Source organism: Grammomys surdaster, unplaced genomic scaffold (genome assembly GCF_004785775.1).
Source record: "Grammomys surdaster isolate TR1022 unplaced genomic scaffold, NIH_TR_1.0 126178, whole genome shotgun sequence".
NCBI classification, from domain to species: Eukaryota; Metazoa; Chordata; class Mammalia; order Rodentia; family Muridae; genus Grammomys; species Grammomys surdaster.
The window spans coordinates 7,468,410-7,490,195 of NW_021620984.1; the positions used below are offsets into that span (position 1 = coordinate 7,468,410).

General features: G+C 42.9%; 1 protein-coding gene across 1 annotated transcript in view; it reads right to left on the reverse strand.

Moving 5' to 3' along the window:
* Positions 1-21,786, reverse strand: part of Enpp6 (ectonucleotide pyrophosphatase/phosphodiesterase 6) — a 94,953-nt gene that overhangs the window by 41,116 nt on the left and 32,051 nt on the right. Inside the window, exon 2 of the mRNA XM_028757709.1 lies at positions 13,268-13,447. Coding sequence (XP_028613542.1) covers positions 13,268-13,447 — 180 coding nt within the window. The remainder of the gene's footprint in view (positions 1-13,267; positions 13,448-21,786) is intronic.

A 21,786-nucleotide genomic window follows, 5' to 3' on the forward strand; every position in this document is an offset into this window, starting at 1 on the left:
AAAACTTTTCAATATTAGAAACAGCCTAAAGAGTTCCTGGCCACCAAATTGGCTCCAGAGAAAACATTAGCAATAATCTGTCAGATTGAAAAGAAAGGCAAATGTACCCATGAAGCTACAGAAAAAAGATGGGTGGTTTTAATAACACTCTTACTAATATATAAGTCACCTCAAATAAAATAGAGACACATTGGGGCTAAACAATATCAAAAATTGAATAAACCTAGTAGACATCTATAGGCCATTCCATTCAAATGTCACAGACAAACATTCATCTCCATGGTCAATGGTGCTTCCCCTAAGATAAATGATGTTAAAGATCACAGAACAAGTCTTAAGAATACAGGAAAATTGCAATAACTTCTTTTTTTCTATTTGATCACCATAGAGTAAATCTATAAATCATCAACAATAGAAACTATAGAAAATATATAAATTCATGGAGATCAAACAGCTAGCTCACTGTTAAATGATGAATTGCTTGTTGAAAAAAATCCAGAAGGGAAAAAAATTTAATTCCAAGAATAAAATGAAAATAGAAACAATATACCAGAACCTGTGGGATACCATGAAAGGAGTCCTAGGAGAGCAGTTTACAGCTACAAGTGTCTCTACTTAAAATGTCATAAAAACTTGAAATAAATAACATAATGACATGCATCATGGGGTTTAGAAATACAAAAGGCAAGCCAAAACCAAAAGTATAGGATAAAAAAGTAAGAACAAGACAGAAACTAACAGAATAAAAAACAAACAATAAACAAAAGACTGAATAAAATGAAGAGTTGATTCTTTGAAAAGAGAAACAAGATTTAGTCAAACTCCTCACCAAACTATGGATGTGTGCGTATTTGACTTAAAAGTAGAAATAAAATTTCCTATGACAAAGTGGACTTATAAAAGAGTGAGGGGTAAGAAAACAGAGGAAAAGCATATAAGTGGGAGATACATAGATAGATATAGACACAGGCAGACAGACAGACAGACAGACAGACAGACAGAGATATTTTTTAAAGAAAATTAAGCCTTAAAAAACAAAACTACTCCTAACAAAATAAAAAATGTAGTATAAACCCCAAACTTAGATAATTTGTCAATGTACAGATGGACGAATGCTTACTAAGCATGTGGTGTGTAAGCAGCACTCACACTGGGAAGCAGAATGTTGTCGTTGTGTGCAGGCACCTTCCCACACGCCTTTCTGGTGCCACTTTGCTTGAGTGTGAATTCTGTCCTATCACTGAACACTAGATATAACTACCTTCAAACTTCACATAACGCAACAATTCAACTTAATTAACATGTTTTACAAATTCTTAGTAAAATTACATTAATATATTCTCTAATATCATTGTATTAATCCAACAATTGGTGTTTGATGATTGTGCACCCAACACACATTGATAGTTTGTCTTTCTTCTGTTGATTTCTGTTAAATCAGCAAGTATTATGACTATGCCATTCTTCTATTAGCTTGCTATTCATGTAGTCTTTGCAAAGTAGCCTGAGAAAATGAAATATAAAATATTGGCCCATTAACATCTGCTCTAAGTTTTCATTTCTTTAACTTTCCAGATGATATTAAAGATGGGCTAATTTTAAAGAAATAAAACATCTACCTTCTGTTTCCATGTATTTAACTCTCTACCTTCTGTTTCTGTAACTCTCCATGAATTTTTTTTAAAAAAAATAAGATTATAATAATAATGTCAATCTGTGTTTACCTACTTAGTTTCCTTTCTGCTGCTCTTCATTCCTCCCAACATCTCTTTGCTTCCATCTGATACCACATCCTGTTTGAGGGATTTAATTCTTGTCCTTTAGACATGCTGGCAGTATCAAATATTACTTCTTTCCCGTTCTGTTTCTCCTTTCCTGTACCTCGTCACTCTATCTCTTGTGTCCTTTACATTACTTTCTGTCTTTATACCTTTTTGCCTCTCCATATTTTACCTGGATGACTATCAGTCCTAGAATTACCTTTTTTTTAAAAAAAAAATCTAGTTCACTAGTGAACACTTCCATTTTGTTCTTTTTGCGTGGTTCTTTCAAAGTGCATGGCTGATGTCTGGGTCACTTGTGGAGTTGAGTCTATTGTCTCATTTATTCCTCTTGATTTAGGGATGGTGGTTTGGACTTGTTTTCTTATTTATTTATTGGCTGTTGCAGACTACATGTGAAAACTTATAGATATCATGTGTTGTTCTGCATGCTATGTTCTTCTGGAAAGCATGCACTATTACTTATGGAAATTTCTTGGACTAACCCTGGCTGTAGTATAATAAAGGAGAAAGGTTATTCAAAAACTCAACTTTGTGTTTATGAAACCTTTCCTTTTTGTCTATTTCCACCTTGTAGAGATAATCTCTTGTACATTATGTAAAAACATTCACCTGTCAAGAAAAAAAATACCTTTGGGCAATAAGCTGAGGCAGGATTAGACACCCAGCAGAGAGGATTTCTGGGAAATAGAGTGGAAGATTCAACCTTGGGACCTTAAGAAGGAAAGATACAGAAAAGCTGAGCATAGGTAACCAGCTACATGGCAGAACTTAGATTAGAATAATCTAGCTAGGCAGGGAACATGCAAAGCTTTGGCCTAGGCATTTGTAAATATATTTAAGTCTCAGAGTTGTTATTCCTGGAACTTGGGGCTGAGAGAAAAAACACAAGGTTACAGATAGCACCCCCTATACCACCTAATCTGCCAAGTATTGCATGGCCAGGAAGGAATGGTATGATACCATTCTTACCCCTAGAACAGAGCCAGCAGACCATACACCTCCAGGAGTATCAACACTGTGTGTGTGTGTGTGTGTGTGTGTGTGTGTGTGTGTTATATTTATCATGATCCTCAGGAAATATTCTCCTTGCCAAAGGTATTGGAGAATGTTCTCCCTGCCAAGGTCAATGACTCCATGATAGTTAGAGACAGCACAGTTCTGGAAGGCAAGGGTATATTTATGTTCTTAGCCAAAATGGTAAATGCTGAGGCCTCAGAACAGCCCTTAAGGCTGTAGGAAAGAACTCTGAAAACATGAGTTCAAAAATATATAATTTCTCAACTGTGTGAAATACAAGGATGCAATATGAATTGTATGAGGTACTTCATGAACCTAAAAGAACAGAGGCACTCTACTATGAATCAACTTGTCAGAAAGAAACAAAGGTAGGCAGATTCCTGGGTTCAAGGTCAGCCTGGAACAGAGCTAGTTTGTTCTCAGGTATGGTGGGAATGATAATCTCAGCATGGGATCCCGCTCAGCTAGTTTATTGTTTGTGTTTACAAAGGCAGGCAGATCTCTGAATTCATTTACAACATTTTAAAAAATGTACTTGCTGCCTTTTTCTAAGAATCAAGAGGCTGGATCATGGAACGCTGATTTGTGGGATAATTAAAAGGAAACCTGGAATATGACTGAATTGATATGTAAATAAAAGACTGGACTTTTGGTCTCCATGAGATGAAATATCCAGAGAGTTTTTTAGTGTTTTCTTCAAGCAAGAGAGAGCTGTCTCAAGCAGAGGGCTGTCTAGAAAGCTGTCTTGAGCAGAACACAGGCTGTTAGTTTTCACCACACGATTTGACTTTTTTCTGCTCTCAAACTCTCCTTCTCTCAGGAGCACCCCTCTAACCCGAGGCTGGTTCTTGGCACTAATTCTTATTCCTCAGATGATGTCCTTTATTGTCCCCATTGAAATTACTAGAATGCTTACTGGGTCTCCCCTTAGTGGACACTGAACTCCAATGTCTATGCCTTTTTTTTTTAATCTTATGATTTTTCCAAAACTAAAGTTCCATTGCCTCCCAACTGCTGCTTTTGAGATCGTCATTTAACTGTTGTAGGCATGTGCCATGTTTGCCAAATACACCTCCCTGTCTAGATCTTGATTTGTATCTAATCTATTACACAATCAGAGACATGTCAACTGTCCAGTAGTTCTTCTAGCTATGCCCAAAGAAACTATTTAGCCTATCTTTGTACCAAGTAGAACTCCAAATTCTAACCATTTTAAAGCACTAACAAAAAGACATTTTATCATAAAGGTATTTCTTTAAAAAGCTTTTAAATGTTAACTTATATCCATGGATGGAAATGACTAATCTCTAGAATGATAAAGGTTCAGAATCAATTCTGCTTCTCTTTGTTTAATGTGAGTGCTATGTAAGCTGTTCATATAAATAAGTTGATGAAAATAGAAGTAGTTTGTGCCAGTGTAATTTAATTCTTGTAATGTCAAAATGTGATCCAGCATGAATTTTAAAACAATATTTCAGATGACAATTCAATTAAGTTTTTCTTCAATAACTTTAAAGGCAAGCACTAGCAGTTATTTATTTTTTCACTTACTTTCCAAATACACAAGTATTTGAGCTATGTATCTGATTTGTGTTGTCTGTCTTTATGTATTGTCAGGATAGCACACACAATATGCCTTAGTGAGATTCTGGGTGAGAGGTATTCTTTCCTATGTGATGTAAGAAAAGGGTATGTTTCAGTAAGAACAATTTTAATACAAAACATTGGAGGTTATATAAAATATTATATAAGTAGGGGGGTCTATATAATAATCTCTTAAAACTAGTCTTGTTCTTGGAGATGCTTGGGAACCCAATTTGAAGACTTCTGAATCAGGAAAGGATGTCACAGTAGCTCCATCCTACCAAAGTGCAATGTTCAGACAATAACAAACCATGAAGCGGTGCTGGGAGCGTGATGAGAAATGAGTTATAACTTGGTATCATTCATAACCCAAGTTCTGCAAAAAGCAGAAAGAGAAAGAACCATCACAACATGCATCATGACCCACTGTTCATTCAGAGTCAGAGACTCAGACAATGGATCAAGAAGTCCTATATCCATTGAGAGATACTCTGAATGCATGTCCCAAAGGTGTCATCAATTTAGATGAAAGCTGTATACCTCCACATACCCCAGAGAATGGACTGGATAAATAGCAAACTAGAAAAAGTCGGGGGCAAGTAGATCCTCCTTTTCTGTCAGTTCAGCATGGTCTTTCCTGGGTAAATTCTCAAAAAATAAAAACACTGTACCTTATCCGACATGCTAAAAGCAAGAATGAATAAATGACTGAAAAAGAAAGCCAGTGAGGAAAGACAATGGCAGCATAATGGAGCACAGTGTAAACCAAATCGGTAGTTTCAGAGAGAGCAGAGTTAATTACTCCTAGGTGGGTTTGTGTGGGTGCTTTGTTCTGTTTTTCTTTGGTCTTTGTCTGATAGAAATCAGCAGACTGGAAGGGGGTGGAGTGTGGACAGCTCTCTAATCAGGAGTCCGTGGACTGTCTTCTGGATCTGCCACAGGCTCGTTCTGTGATCCGTGAATGTGGGCGACTATTTCTCAACTTCCAGGCTGCTACCTCCAGGCCTGTTTCACAGTTACGCAGAGAACATGAAATTTGGTCCACTGAGGTCACTACAGGTCACCCAAGTATGACTGAGGGAAGTATAAAGTTCTGGACTGTTGCCCAGGAGTCTGCAGGGAAGGTCATGGCCAAGGCACGGTCTGGAAGTTAGACTTTGGTTTCGTGACAGCCTTAAGGACATATTTTCTCTTTTTATTCCATCTTCTTCATTCATCATTACTGGTGAGCTTTGAAGAGAACTGACCTTAATTAAGGTACATGCATCAGGATCTATTCTTGTTCATGCTATTTCAGATGACCTACTAAGTGTTATAATAAGAAAGTAAAGTTACAAGGAGTGATCACTAAAAGCCACCACTACATTTGTGTACCTTTGTGCTAAATATTTTAAGGAAGTTTTTCTCATTCTTCATCTACCAGATTATTTTTATATATGTTTTACAACAAGGCCTTGCTGCCCAAAATAAACTACCAAAACAAATATGAAAATCCATGATGTCTACAGTGTGGGTGATACAACCATGAAAACATGGCATCCTTGTGGATTGAACAGATTCAAAGCAATACCCAGCAGGCTGCCATCAAACTCCCTTCTTTCATAGATGTGAAAACCCAACTTCTCAGATCACTTCTCAGATAGAAGTGAATGTCCGAAAGTCTCTCTGTGGGCTGGCCATCTGATCTCCTAGTTCTGGTACTTTTCCACTGAGCATATCCTCAGTGTGCTTTGCTTCCTAGCAACTCTCTCAGAGGACCACCAAGCTGAGCCCATAAACATCACATTTCTCCTGGCTTCCTAGAACAAAGGTCTCGCCTTCCAAGTGGAGTTCCCACTTGCCAACTTTGACACGTCTTGTAACAATAACTCCTGTGAGCTGAATTTTATGTGATGTGAGACAGGTGTGCAACTGTTGAATACATGTCTCAAGAGAGCTTATTAAAGTGGCTAAGCCAATTAACTCTCACAGAAACACCCAACCTTTTCCAGGAAAATATATCTGAAGTACGGGAGCTTGTGGGAACAAGTCTTTAGAGGAAAGCATGGCCTTTGATCTCAGATATCCTTTCCCCAGGGTTGGCCTGGTCCCAGAAGGCCAGGAGAACCACCATTGTAGCTTTCTCCTGAAGTCAGGAAGGAGGAGGTAAGCTGTGTCATGGAAGGGTGGCCTTGTGTACAAGGGGAGAGCAAGCTGGAGAAGACATATCAGATAAGAATCAGCTCACCTGTTACACTTGAGTTCAGAAGCTCGAAAGAAAGTGACCTACTGGGGCAAAAAAGTAGTTAACAGGAATCCAAGGAGCAGATTTGAGAAGAGAAGGAACAGACTTTCTATAATGCCAAGACTCAGCTTATTAGGCTAAAGTCAGAATGAGTTTTAGATAAGTGGAATGAAATCCTCTAGGCCAGGATCAAGGACCATCCTCCTCCCAAGGGGGACAAGATGAAGACAGAGTGACCACTGCTGGAGTTATGGTTCCTGGAGACCTTTTGGGGGTAACTGGCAGTGGCATCTTCATATCTGGAGCAAGTGCTTCAAGAACTTCTAACTCATGGCTTCTCCCCATCAGGGAAGCCATTAGGACTTCCTGCACCAGATGGTGTTCCTGACCAAAGCCTTCTTCCCTAACAAGGACTTTGAATGAGAGTTTACAGGACTTACCAGGGTTAAAATGCCAGCAAAACCTTTTCCTCATCTGAGTTGCTGGACCTCTGGCCCCTGCTGAGAGATTCCTTCCCATTCCTCTCAACCCAGTCTGTATCCCCTGAGACCTTACAAACTGTCCCTATCCCCATGTCTGCTGGTGTCTCAGGTGTACTGAGTCACTCCTGGAACATCTGGGGTAGAAAGTGAATACTATCCCTGTGGCCCTGTAAGGACCTCTTCCTATCCCCTACTTAGTGTGTGTGTGTTGTGGGAGAATGTGCATGTACATGTAGGCCAGAGGTCGCCATCAGGTGTCTTCTTCAATTGTGCTCCACCTTATGTTTGAGACAGCGTCTCTTACTGACCCTGAAGATTACCAATTAGGCTAGACTGACCAGTAAGCCCCAGGGACCTAATAGAGGCATACATGACCACAGCTGCTGTGTTATACGGGTATTGGGGAATCTAAACTCAGGCGTCATGCTTATGTGGCAGATACATTATCCACTGCTGACTCTTATTTTTGCTGTTTTGGAAACAAAACAAAACAGCAGCAGCAACACCACCTCCTTCTTGTAGTTTCCCAATAATTCCATGGAAGTGTTAGAGTCAGGGTAGAGAAAACGGGAGGGGCATGTAGGGAGGAGGGTACAATTTTGCACCCAAAAGTCTGGAGGAAAAATGACACTGGTGGCCCGTGGTATTAGGCCCTTTCTTCCCTCCTTCCATTCCTCTTTCCTTCCTTATTTTCTCACTTTTTGAGGTTATAGAGATTAAACCTGGAGCCTGGCACATATTAGACAAGCTCTTTGGCACTCATTTATGCCTTCGATCCTCAAAATTGTAGCTCTGATCACTTTCCAAAAGAAGCTTGTGGTTACCAAGTATTGGAGCCAACAAACTATGTACCAAGGCCTCTTCCAGTTCTAAAATTATATACATCTCAAAGACTAATGTCAAAACTGATGACAGTGTTGGGAAATTTAGTGACTCTCCAGATTGTTTTATTTGCATTGTCAAATATCCGGCTGGAAAATAATTGTAGTTTCATCCAGAGGTTTGGTGTCATGTGCATAGAGGCAGTGATGGAGCTATGAGGTTGGCTCATAGTCTTTGGGATGGGTGTTGGGGTTCTAAGTTTTCCTGTGTCGAAGTGGCATGCACCCAGGGTCAACTTGACAGATGGGAGTCAAGGTCACACCATGGCAGGAGAGAGGAAGATACTGTAGATGATCCGTAACTCTTAACTAGTATCTAGTATGTTCCTTCTGCTAATCTAAATGAAATGGCTGCGACTGGAATTGCCCAAACTGGATAGAGACTGAGTGAGCAGCCATATACAGCCCTTGTCTGGAAAAGGAGGGAAGACTGGCAAGTAGCTATGAAGTAGCTATGTGCGGTTTTCTGCATAAAAAGTAGCTTATCAGTCTAAACACCTACATAGAACAGGAAGATGCAATGCCAACGAGCCAAGGCACAACCAACATCATCCTGGGGCAAATGGGTGCTTGTGTCCAAATCTTCTTGGTACCAGGCTGTAAAATTCATAATGAAAGACTGGAATATCAACCCTTAAAGGGCAACTAGAGAATGAATTTAAAATCTGCTGCCACTGTGTAAGGCGGGTCTGCTGATGTGAGGGGCTCAAATGTCCTTTCCATTGAGAGTCTCCATACCCACCCCAGTTACTCTGCTTCTTCCTCAGAATATCTATCCAGCTCAGAGTTGCTCTTTAATATCAGCCGAAGATTCTTTTTTGTCCTCCAAAATAAAATGTCTTTGATATCAAAAAGTAAAGTTCGTGATCAATATGTAATTAACTCTTAACCTTTTTGGAGCACCGGTGGGTCCGGTCCCAGGCGCTCTATTCCTGATTTATTTCAGCCTTGAATCATTTCCTGAGCATAGTTTTCTCTGTGCATCTGAATGGGAGCCTTGGGCAGGGAGGGCTTTGAAGGCTCTGTTGACAAGCCTTAAATGTCTGAAGAGCTGGGCTGAGGGAAGGTGGACTCTTCCTAACTGCTCAATTTGTCACGCCATGGCTTTCTCTACCTGACAGGAAGACTTGAACTACTGCCATTTCTAAGTTGCACTTCTAAATATTGACTTAATGGAGAGACTCAAAATGTCATAACACAGCTCACTGGAGCCATGAAGATTGTCCAGGCCTCACAGAGAAGTCTGCACAATGTCCCATTGGGAGTGGAAAAGGAAACAGAAGATGGAAGAAGAAAAATAAAATCCAGGCATGTTTAGGAGACACGCATGACCCTTTGCTTAATCTTGTAGAGACAAATGAACACTTGGTAGTTCATTGTCTGAGGCTAGAGTGTAGCAAGGAGGAGAGAGAATGAACAAGTGACCATGACTCCCTCGGGCCTTTACTGGCAGAAATGAGGTCACTGGGGCATTGCAGCCTGGGCTGGGCAGCCTGCCCTCAGAAAGACTTCAGTTGGGTGTTCAGTTTTGAAGGACTAGACAGTGTCTAAGAAGCAAGGGGCTTTTCATCTAATTCCGACGAAGCCTTCCATTCAGATCGTTGGCAAGTCTCCGTGAAGGTGATGGGAGGAAGTCTCTTTTTAGCCTCTTTCCTTCTCATTCCTAACTCAGGCAGTTTTACCATGTCATATATAGGAACTGCTGAACTACGAATCAAAAGAAGTGACGGTGAGCCCTTCTGTAAGGAGCTGTAAGGGTCAGTGAGATACAGTACAGGGGAATTCCTTTTGAGATCCATCATATATTCAGTGATACATAAGTTAAGATTGTCGCAGGTGAAAGGAAAACTGCACTCTGTAAGATGGCAGTAAGAACTTTGGCATATGATCACTGTCTCTCTCTCTGGATTTCCTTCCACCTCGATACCATTGGCTTCTACGGCTATACCACTGACAGAGCAGTATGCAAGCAAGGACTGGGAATGTTAGGGGGTGGCAATTGTGCACTTTGTGCCTTTTAAAACATTAAGAGTTTAAGGTTCTACAATAAATACAATGAAGACAGTCAGATATCATGGAAGGTAGCTACCATGGTACTGTGGCAATATTCACCTTGGTAGTCCTTGGGGGAATGAGCAGACAAAGTCATATTCCTTCTTCTGTGTCTCTGCCTGCAATCTCTTGAATTCATTGACAATGATGCTTCTAAAACCAAGCTTAATGTGCAGCAAACTCTCAGTTTTAGACCTTACCAAAATAGGCTTAACTCTGAACTGGTCCCCTTAGATAAGTCTCCTTAAATTGATCTACACTTCTTTGGTCTAACAACCAACTTCATGGCCCCAGTTGGCTCTTCTATTTTAGGTAAAGGAGTATCCTTAAACTGTTATGTTCGAGTTTGAGCCATCAGTGTCCTCCCGTAGATCCACACTTTGAATGCTTGCTCTCATGGCATTACTGGGTGATGCTATGGTGGTGCTTTGTAGGTTACTAGGACGAGGGGTGTGCCTTTGACAGTTGTAGGCTGGTCTCTGAGTTCAGCAATCTTTGGTCCACCATGATGTGAATGGCTGTTCTCTCACCACAGGCTCCACAAATTATAATTTTCTGCTCAAGTGCCTGGTACCAAGTGACTATGAACTTCAACTTTTGAAACCGGGACCAAAAATAAACCCTTCTTCTCTTAATTACTTTTTGTCAGATATACTTGGTCACAGGGATGCCAAATGTAACTGATTCTCCTTTCCTGATCTGGAGCATCTGAAGTCAGTCTAGGTGACTGATGAATATGCACAGAATCCCTGATGTTACTCTGAATTATCTCTGTTGGCAGAATAAGCCTGTTAGGTTTGCCCAGTGTGGACTTCACACAGTGTGTGCTGGCCTTCATGAGCCTACCTGTGGATGCTCGTCCCTGCTCTCTGACAGCTTTCCAGCCTCTACCTCAGTTTAGCAGTGGGGCTGCCTTCTGCAGCCTCCATAGTCTGTGTCTTGTGCTCCTTTGAGATCTGGCATGCCCTTGGGTACCCTGAATATTTCTCCATGTGGCCACCTCCAGACAGCATCCTCCGAGCTCCTGTAGAGTGCCCACACCCTCAGTGCAGGCCATCTGTGATTCAGCTCTGGATTACTCATTCTTCCCTCCCCTCTCCCCCACGCCTGTCAGTGGCCCTCTCCCACAATCCACTCTGCTTTCACAATTCTCTCAGCTGTTCCTGCACCCCACAGCACGCCCCAACCCAGGCCAGTGAGATCTCCACTGCTTCTGTCTACCTCCCACCAGGCCGCTGTTCATTTCTTTTAGACTTTTACCAAAAGCTGGCTCCATAATGACAATGACTAGTATTATATTGTTGTGGGAAAGTGCTATAGCCACGTATCTAGAGAAGTCATATTGCCACATCACCTGATGAAAGAATTAATCCACAGTAGCAAAGTGATTGTTTTGTCAGTATTGAATTCCTTCATACTTGGGGTGTATGCGTGTGTGTGTGTGTGTGTGTGTGTGTGTGTGTAGAAAACTTTCCTGTGTCTGTTCTTTCAATTTGTGAGTTTTGGAGATTGAACCTGGGTCTTTCAGTTTGACAGTGAATGCCTTTGGCTGGCCCTGAATCTCCTCATTCTTAATGAAAGCCATTCAATGGAAAGGATGACAGTACCCACTGACTCTTCACAGTAGACACAGCAGGTTGTAGCACTGGTTACTTCATTACAGCAAAACAGTTTTGCTTCCTAATTATCTGGATGTATAAAAGGAGTCAATCATAAGAGGTGTTATGTAATTATTACCGAACAGTTATACTTTGATTTTCCATTTTTGATGCAAAGGTAGAGAAATTCAAATATATTGGATTAAATTCTCAAAGAATAAATGAAAATATTATTTTGAAAAAAGTATATAGAAATGGTATATCCAATTCCTTTGTGAAAAGTCAACGAGCAGACAAAATATGATCTCCCTTACGTACTGAAAATGTTGCACATGAAACTCAAGCACGAGACACCAGAGCAAGTGAACCAGGAAATGATGTTGTACCCAATGACACAATAGAGCTCAAGAATGGAATGTTTAAAATGTGCCCATAGAATATCTTCGCCGTTTATGCATCTGGTAGATGGTCATTATCCAGACTATACACTGAACTCAAAAAAAACAAAACAAAACAAGAAATCCAGTTAATAGAAGGGATAATGAAATAGACAAGCCATAAAAGAAAAAAATGTAGCTATCTGAAAAACTTCAGCCTCACTAAAAATTATAGAAATACAAATCAAAACTACACCAAGAGTCTATCTATCATAGCCCAGTCAGAGTAGCCGTCCCTAAGAAAACAAACAACAACAAATGCTGGCACAGGTCTGGACAAAACAGAATCCTTGTGCCCTGTTCGTTAGAATGTAAGCTAGTCCAAACGCCACAAAAATAAGTATAGAGCCTTCTCAACAAACCAGCAACAGATCTACCGTATGATCAGCTACACCACTCCGGAGCGTTTATTCACAGTGGTCTTCTTCTCATAGAACACTTGAGCACCAGTTCACTGCAGCATGAGTCACTAAGTTCTGGACCCAACCTACGAGTACGGCCACAGAGAGGCAAACAAGGAGAAGGCAGCTTATGTACACGATGGCTTTTATATCATTTTTGGGGGAATGAATGCAACTGGAGACGACTGGGGCAGTTAGGCAGAGGAGGCCAGCTGCAGAAAGACAAAGGTCACGTGCTGTCTCTCATCCGTGGTGCCTGGTTTCTATAGCTACATAAAATCACGAGTGTATACGTTACAGGAGAGCATAAATGAAGGTGACAAGTGAGCAAAAGAGGATTAGCATGAGTGGGGAGAGCCAAGGAAAGGGGGTGATGGAGCCGGGGAGGGGGTAGAGGAGGGAATTTCTTCAATATAAAATAGATACCTTTAAGAAAAATTTAAGTTTAAAAAATTACTAACAAAATGTTCATGTGCCCACGGAGCATGGTTCTTAAGTAAAAACAACCATATTTATTTATTTATTTATTTATTTATTTATTTATTTATTTATTTATTTATTTTCGAGACAGGGTTTCTCTCTGTATAGCCCTGGCTGTCCTGGAACTGTCTCTGCAGACCAGGCTGGCCTCGAACTCAGAAATCCGCCTGCCTCTGCCTCCCTAGTGCTGGGATTAAAGGCGTGCGCCACCACTGCCTGGCTAAAAAGCGCCCACCTTTTAACCTTGGCTCGGTCTTTTCTGTGCAGACTTTGCGATGATGCTTGACCTTTGGAAACATGGCGGGGCCTGCAGCTCAGCACACTCACCTGGCCAGTAATACATGTAGACCTTCCTCCTGGCTTTCATCAGAGTGACCCACAACGGTTCCGACCCGTTCCACCAGAGGGGCAGCAAGCTGTCTCGGTTGACCCCGATGTCGAACGACTTGTTGGTTCTGGGATCCCACATGTAGTTCCCGATCATCTGGTGGACCTCGCAGTGTCGGCCTGCGGGAGGAGGAGGCATGCAGTCACCTTAGTCTTTGTTTATAACCCTTGTTTAATCCAATTGCCGAAGCTTCTCCTGCTCCTTCAGGAAGGAGAGAAAGTACCACAACTTGATCTTTGCTGTTGCTATACAGAGGCTTCATTTTTATAGATAATGCCAGGAGAATAAAAGATAGCCACCAATCAGAGGACCGCCAGGTCTACACGCCAGATTCCAGACCAGCCAGATCAGCATAATGAGAGCCTTCTCAAAAATGAAACAGATATCCACTAGTTACGGGTGGGATCACTTTGCATACAGCTAGATCTTTCCAACTGCTGTATTTTAAGTTACATTGAGGGGACTGGTGAGAGACATAGCAGGTAGAGGGGCTTGCCATCAAGCTTGAAGATATGAGTTCAATTCCCAGAACCAACACAGCAAAAGGAGAGAACTTATCCTCTCAACTTATCCTCTGACCTCTGGTCCTTTGTCTGTGTGTGAAGCACGTACACACACATACACACACACACACACACACACACACACACACACACACACACACATCCACACGGGGGGGGGAGGGGAGGGGAGGGGAGGGGGAGGGGAGGGGGAGGGGGAGAGGGACAGGGGGAGGGGAGGGGGAGAAGGAGAGGGAGAGGGAGAGGGAGACAGACAGACACACACACACACACTAAAAAAAAAAATGTAGTTACAGTGAGGGTACTTTGGGTAGAATTTGGCCATCTCTCCATAGCCTGAGGTCTACACATGCCTCAGCCTGGAAAGAGTGAATTCTTGTGACAGGTGGTTTAGATTCTCACCCCAGAGACAGTTCTGCATCCCTTCAATTTTCATCCCATAAGATTGGGGACCCAGCTGCTAGGGACATGATTCTCTCCTTTCTTGGAAGAGACAAGTTACTTCTCCATTGTTCACCTTATAACATTTGGAACCTAATAGTGCAAAAACAGACTTCAGTTAAAAATATATAGCAAGAAAACACCACTCCACACGGAGTTGGGTACCAAAGTGGGCTGGTTCTGTGGACAGAGTTCTGTTCCAGAAGGGAAGCCAGAAGTGAAAGGCCCAAGCGCTAGGACCCTTTGGAACATTCGATTAAATGATTTATTTTTAGAGAAATATGTTTCATCTTTAGAGTAAAAATAACACAAACATTGACAAGGGCATCAAAAAATTTCTGCAATTTGAGCAAGTGTCATTTGGCACTGGAACAAAACACACTTAAGGAGGCTCCATAAGCAAGCACGACCAGAGTAGCATTCTCTGTTTGTTTGCAGCTGTTGTTTCTTCCAGTCTTCCCACGCCCAAAACTCTATTCTTAAACAAAAACAAAGAGGAACTACCAAGGACAATTTTGAAAAAACTGAATACCAAAATTTACAGAAAGGGAAAGCTTGATCTCTTGCTATAGAAAGCCAGACATCCCACAAGCTGTGTTTTGAATTTAAAGCCCAAAGAATGAAACAAGAGTTTTTACTCAAAGCTGCAGTGTTTGTAGTTTTATCCCACTAAGGTTTTCGTTTGTCAACTAATACAATTTAAAAGTGAAACAGAATAGATATAATAGAATCACCATGGTTAAGGAATTGAGACTCACACTAATTAGATTAGATACATACACACACACACACACACACGCACACCTATTATAAACTATGATAAACGCAGAGCATCAAATGTGAAGTATGGTCTCTGCCCTCAAGTGGATTGTCATTTAATCGCTAGCAGAGGATCTTTGCATAGAGACCAGCTTTCAGGGAACAGAAGGTAGGAGGGGACCAGCCTGCAGCTTCTCTTCAGCATCATGACCATCATCAGTGCCCTGTTGCTAAGGAGAACTGAGAGTATATTCTAACTAGTTCATCAAGTAGAGACACTGTTCTTCTTTATTCAAATCTATTACCCCTTTAAGTTCAGCAAAGTTGAAACACTGTCCCCTCAGCACAAGCCCTTCTGATTTTTTTCCTTCAGAACAATGAATTCAGACACTTTTGTCATCTGAAGGCAGCTTACTCATGGGTCTATGAGGTAACTGTGATAATATCCACAGCAACGATGGTTTCTAGAAGATGCCATGAAGCACACAACAACCAGAAGTAATTCCTAAAGATAAACTACCACCAAACCCCAGTGTCATAGGGCAATACTCTCTGGTTTTTGTCAACTTGACACTAGAGGAAAAAGCTTCAGTTGAGAAAAAGCCTTCATCAGATCCAACTGTAAGGCATTTTCTCAATTAGTGATTGATGGGGAGGACCCAGCCCATTGTGGGTGGAGCCATCCCTAGGCTGGTAGTCCTGGGTTCTGTAAGAAAGCAAGCTGAGCATGCCATGAGAACAAGCCAATAAGCAACACCCTCATGGCCTCTGCATCAGCTCCTGCCTCTGGGTACCTGCCTTGCTTGAGTTCCTGTCCTGACTTGCTTTGGTGATGAACAGCAATGTGAAGTGTAAACTGAATAAACCCTTTCCTCCCCAGCTTGCTTTCTTGGGCATGGTGTTTCATTGCAACAATAGAAATCCTAACTAAGACACTTCTCTTCCTTTAACCTCCATCCTCGGTGCTCTGAATCCCAAGAGCCCAAGCCCTTCCATCTTTCTTTGCTCTCTTTCATCTAGTTGAAAAATTACGAGAGGCTTCTAGTACACTGTTGGGCTGTTTCGTCTGGAGGGAAGCAGCGAAGAGGTGAGGAGAAAAAGCGAGCATAGGGCCTGGAGAACATTGCTGTGGGATCCATGCTCAGACTCATGGTCAGGGGCTGGGTCTTTTGGTAGACTCCCCTGTATTCTTCAAAGGCTGACAACAGTTGCTGGGCCAGTCCCTAGGATTAGTCCTTTGCTCTAGAAACAAACAAATAAGCCACCAAACAGCCACCTTTCTGGAAGCACAGAACGAGGCTATATGCTTCTTGCCCAGATGCTCCAGACTTTCTTCCCCAGCTCAGCTGCCTTTGCTCCCAGGAGCTCAGCAAGGTTGTCTGTGTCTGCTTAGAGCAGCCGGAGCCCTGGCTCCAGCAGATCCCCTTTACCTAGCCTTTCTCTTGCAGCTCATGCTTGCATTTTTATTGCTGGAGTGAAAGTGAAAGCTGAGAAAACAGAACAGAATAAAACAAAACTTGATGTACCAGCCTCACAGCCTACGGAGCGCTCGGCTCTGTATTCCTGCCTGACCCGCATCTATTTTTACACATCCACGGAGTTTGTTTTTTCTCCTCTGGTTTATGCTATCCTCGGAGCCTTGCTTGTACTTGAGCCTGTTGTCCCTCCCCTGCTGGAAGCTCCCATTGCAGAGGCGCTCCATGACTATCTGAGGGCTCTTCCTGGCATAAGCCCACCTGCCCATCGTCAACAAGTGTCAGAACTAGTTTTCACTCAACAACAGACATTTGTTAGGTTTGTTAGTTAGTTTTCAGTAAGTCTTATTTATTTCTCATTATTTTCAAACATTAAACGTTGGTTCATTTTGTGGTTTTCTAGTTTTCAATTCTTCCTTCTCATCCTGCTCCTCATTGTAGTTAAAGGGGCAGGTGTTAAAAAAAACAAAACTCTGACCCAGAATTGATCCTGTCTAAAAGAACTGCAGGGACAAAAATGGAGAGGAGCCTGAGGGAAAGGGGGTTCAGTGACAGGCCCAACTTGGGATCCATCTCAAGGGGAGACTCCAAGGCCCGACACTATTTATTACCGATGTTATCGTGTGCTTACAGACAGGAGCCTAGCATGGCTGCCCTCTGAGAGGCCCAACAAGCAGTTGATTGAGACAGACACAGATACTTATACCCAACCATTAGATTGAAGTCAGAATTCCCTGTGGTTGAATTAGGGAAAGGCTGGAAGAAGCTGAGGAGGAGGGCGACCCCATAGAAAGACCAGCAGTCTCAACTAACCTGGACCCCTGAGATCTCTCAAACACTGAGCCAGTTACCAGGCAGCATGCACAAGCCAGTATGAGGCCCCCAACACATATGCAGTAGAGGACTCAGTGGGAGTAGATGCACCTAACTCTCAAGAGACTTGATGTCCCAGAGAGTGAGGAGGCTTGTGGGGGTGCATCCTCTTGGAGGCAGAGGGAGGAAGAATGGGATGAGGAGTTGTGAGAGGGCAGACTGGGAGGGGGCAATGACTAGACTGTAAAAAAAAAGAACAAAAGGGGGGCAGGTGTTGGAGTCACAAAGTGTAGGTTTGAGAACCAGCTCTTCCTATTACTGTCTCGCATGATCTTAGGGAAGTCCCTTAGGGTCTCTGCAGACTCAACTCCTTATCTGAGTAGTGGGTATAGTAGTAGTTACTATAGAATCTATAGATACACAGTCCTCCCTCTGCACTGTAGCATGTGGCCACCAAACCACTCTGAAGCTACACAAAACTAGCTTACTAACCGATGGGAAAAGTACTCCTACCTCAAAACCACTCAAACTTCTCTCAAACTATTTGACATTCCCTTATTGCCAGTTGTAACCATTTAGGAAAATAGGAAATAGAAGAGTGATCGCTGATCTCTGGTTGTAATTTGAAACAGGACACACACTTAAGAGTCAAATAGGTTTATTTCTCAGCAAAAGGCTCCTTGTGGTTTGAACAGCCCCTGCCTTTGAGAGCCATGGCAATGCCAGGGGACCTTTTCTGTTGTAGGCCTGGGTGACCTGCCACCCCCTTCCCAAGCTTAGTTCAGCTCTGGTTTTATCCTTTGAACTTTCAGCAATCGGAACCTCCACACACACACTCCTTAAACGTGAGGGTTTCTGCTGGTGTGGCTCCCTCAGAAACACTGCAGTCCTCTTTGCTGTGCTCAGGATATGGTTGGTTGGTCGTGTGAAGACTCACACTAGAAGCCTGATGCCCAGTGCAGTGCCCAGTGGTAGGACCTCTAAGGGGCCTGGGCTTATGGAAGTCAATTAAGTCACAGTGCTCTGTCCTCAAGGAGAGGTTAAAGATGTCTCCTGAGAGTGGGAGTCAGATCACTTAAAACTGGGGGTAGCTCTTATGCAAGGAGACGGCTGTAAGGATGCACATGGTTTTTTTCCTTTTCTGAGGCAACATTCCCCCGCCCCATCTCTATCATAATTCAATAAAACCTGGGTGCCTGTCAGGCTCATGATGTGTAGCTCCTCCAGCCACCAAAATCATAAGCCAAAAAAGCCAAGCCAAACCAAACCAACTAACCAAACAACAACAACAATTACAAAACCCAATCTTCTGAACTTTATCTGTTACACAGCCTTGAGTGTTTTGTTATAGCAATGTAAAATGGACTGGCACTCATTTACAGCACGCAGCTCACCTTCACCAGTTCCCTCTGCTTTCATGCCTAGAGTTTCTTCTTCTTTTTCTTCTTCTACTTCATCAAGATTTATTTATTTTATGTACACGAGTACACTGTTGCTCTCTTCAGACACACCAGCAGAGGGCATCAGATCCCATTACAGATGGTTGTGAGCCACCACGTGGTTGCCGGGAATTGAACTCAGGACCTTTGGAAGAGCAGTCAGTGCTCTTAACCGCTGAATGATCTCTCTAGTCCCACCCCCACCCCCACCCCCTGCCTCCCGGGCTCCTTCTATAATGTGATATTGACTTTCACATGGTCAATTATTCCTTCTTAAATTTCATCTGCATTTGATTCAGATCCTGCAAAGCTACCTTTCCAGCAGATTAAATGTTCCTGCACACCCAGCACATGCCGCTGCTCTCTGTTGTATTTCTTGAATGATTTCCCTTTGCATCTTTCAGGCTCTGTGTCCCAGATTCCCTGGTAAGCAAATCTAACAGCTTCCCACTGTAGCACCAAAGTGTATCTAGAATAATAGGCTCCAAAAATTGGCATACCACCTTAGTCAGTTTAAGGGGTGTCTTTATAGTAAAACTAGAATTTTCCAGAAATGTGTGTATGCTTTCTTTCAGATGCTGGGGACTGAGGCTGGCCTCTGCATGTCTAACATAATGATGCGTCGAAAGTTAAATGACTTTGTCCCTAGGTAACGAGGAGGTGACGCAACTTGAGGCTTTGTTGTCTGTGCACGAGTAAAAGAGAAGATAGACAGCAACTAACCAGCAGACAGACCTGGTCTGTCACTGGTGTTGATGACATCACTGGTGGTGATGAACCTAGCAATTTACAGGCTGAGGACCTAGGAGTAGAGTTCCTTAGTCAGGGGACCAAGGAACCAAAGACCCTGCAATGCAAAGCACTTGGAGCTGAGTAGCAGGCAAGCCTTCTGTTAGCTGTGGCATGCTTCTCTCCCGGCCCCTCGATTTAGAGCATCCTTCAGCTCATTCCTCTCTCCTCCATTCTCCACATAACATTCACCTCCAAATCTCTCTAAACTTTATTGATTCTGAGCAGCAATTCCACCTTCCAGAGCTCCTGATTGGCTCCTAAATGTATTTATCATAGAACTTAGAGAAAACAGAACTTAAGAGGCAGTATTTCCTGTTGAGAGCCCTCCACTTCAGATGGCCAAAGCAGTAAGAGGTGCTGGGCTTGTTGTAAAAGAAGAGAAAGGTCATTCCCTCAAACTCTGGTCCATCTTTATCCCTGCGTATCTTGTAGGCAGGGCAGCTTCATGCCCCGTGTTTTCTCTGACCTTGTTGTAAAGAAAACCATTCGTTTACCTTTCCTGTTTGTAGTAAGAGCAGGACACAAGGAGCAGACGAAGGAAGCAGACTGACAGAGCACACACAAGGCACATGCTCAGTCTACTCTGGTTGGAAGGGTCAAGGAGTGCTACCCAGAGGAGCTGAGACTTGAGGTAAGGGAGGCTTCCTCGGGCACTCCACCCAAAGATGGCAGCGTGTAGAAAGGGGTGGGCAGATAAGGGAGCTGGCTACATCTTAGGAGGACAAGATAAAGATGCTTGCTTTTTATCAGACTCGAGGATGAAAATAAAAACGTGGCTCACTTGCACTGAGAAGAGTGGTGCTCTCAAGGCTGTGCTGGTCTGGCATAGCCGAAGGGTGAGTCCTTCAAACTTCTGGCAATAAACAGATGGTGCAGGTTACTTTGGGGCTGTTTAGTGAGGAGGACTGTTTGGTGGGGAGGACTGTTTAGTGGAGAGGACTGTTTAGTGGTGGAGTAACACAGGGGGCCATTACTACTATCGCTTCCATCTCAGGAGGCTAACGAGCAAGAGGAAGGGTGGGCCACCAAGCGCCCTCCTCTGTTTATTAAGCCCCCATTCCTTAGGCTATAGACAGGCTTCAGGGGGTGAGGTACTATACATATAGACTAACAGAATCCAAAGACTGTTAAAAGAAATTTGCATTATTGCTTTAATAGAAGTCCTTAACCAAATACAGGAAGCCATGTGAGCTGTGGATCCCCTCAACACAGACATTTATGTTTTAGGGTACCCCAAGTGCATCTCATACAAAAACGGAAGGGGCCTCAGGTGTCCCTTCTCCTCTAGGGTCTCCGAACACTTGATTCCTGGTGTATGAGCTAGCACTCAGTAGAGTGCAAGATTCTGTCTTCCCCTCTTTCCATCTACTCAAGATCAACTGCAGCCTAAAAACACTACATGGAATAATCCAGAAATAAATCCTTAAGCTTTGCGTTGCACACCACTTTCAGGGTTACTCTAGCACCAGCACCGGTGATACGGAGAAAGCAGTTTTCGATAACAAGGCTACTACACAACTAACGAGAAGGTAGTATACACAGCGAGGAAACTCTGAACGAAGGGATATATCGCGTGTCTCCAGTGGGAGACAGCATGCGGGAACCAGAGTTCATCAGACACCCCATCGATAATTGAGAATGGTGTCCTAGATGGATTGGTGAAGATGAATCCAACACAATGAGGAAGAAGGAGCTTGAGACCACAGAACTTTCATGACAGTGGCTGTTACAGGTACTCTTTCTTAATAGCTGTGATTGTTAACCTCTTCCTGTGCCTAGTTTATAACCTCCATTTCCTTATAAGTCTCTATGTAGGACACGGCATGGTATGAACAGGGTTTAATCCTATGTGTTATTATTACAGGCATCCAGTGGAGGTCTTTGAGCACAATCCAAACTTAATGAGCCCCACCACCACACACACACGCACACACGCACACACGCACACACACACACACAAATAGGATCTGGCATTTTTTTGTGTGACTACTCTTAGATGATCTATGAAACTCTTGCCTTTGAGCACTGAATGAATTCAAAGGAACACATCAGACCAGAGTGTGAGGGCCAGGGTTGAAGTCTGCAAGATGAACCATTTCCCTGGGGCATCTTAGGATCAGGAGGCTGGAGTGGGATTCTGGAGGTAGGACATGTATGAGAGTGGATGTGGGGGTAAGGAGTGGGTGGAACTTGACAGGTGTTTGCTGGGTAGTTTTAA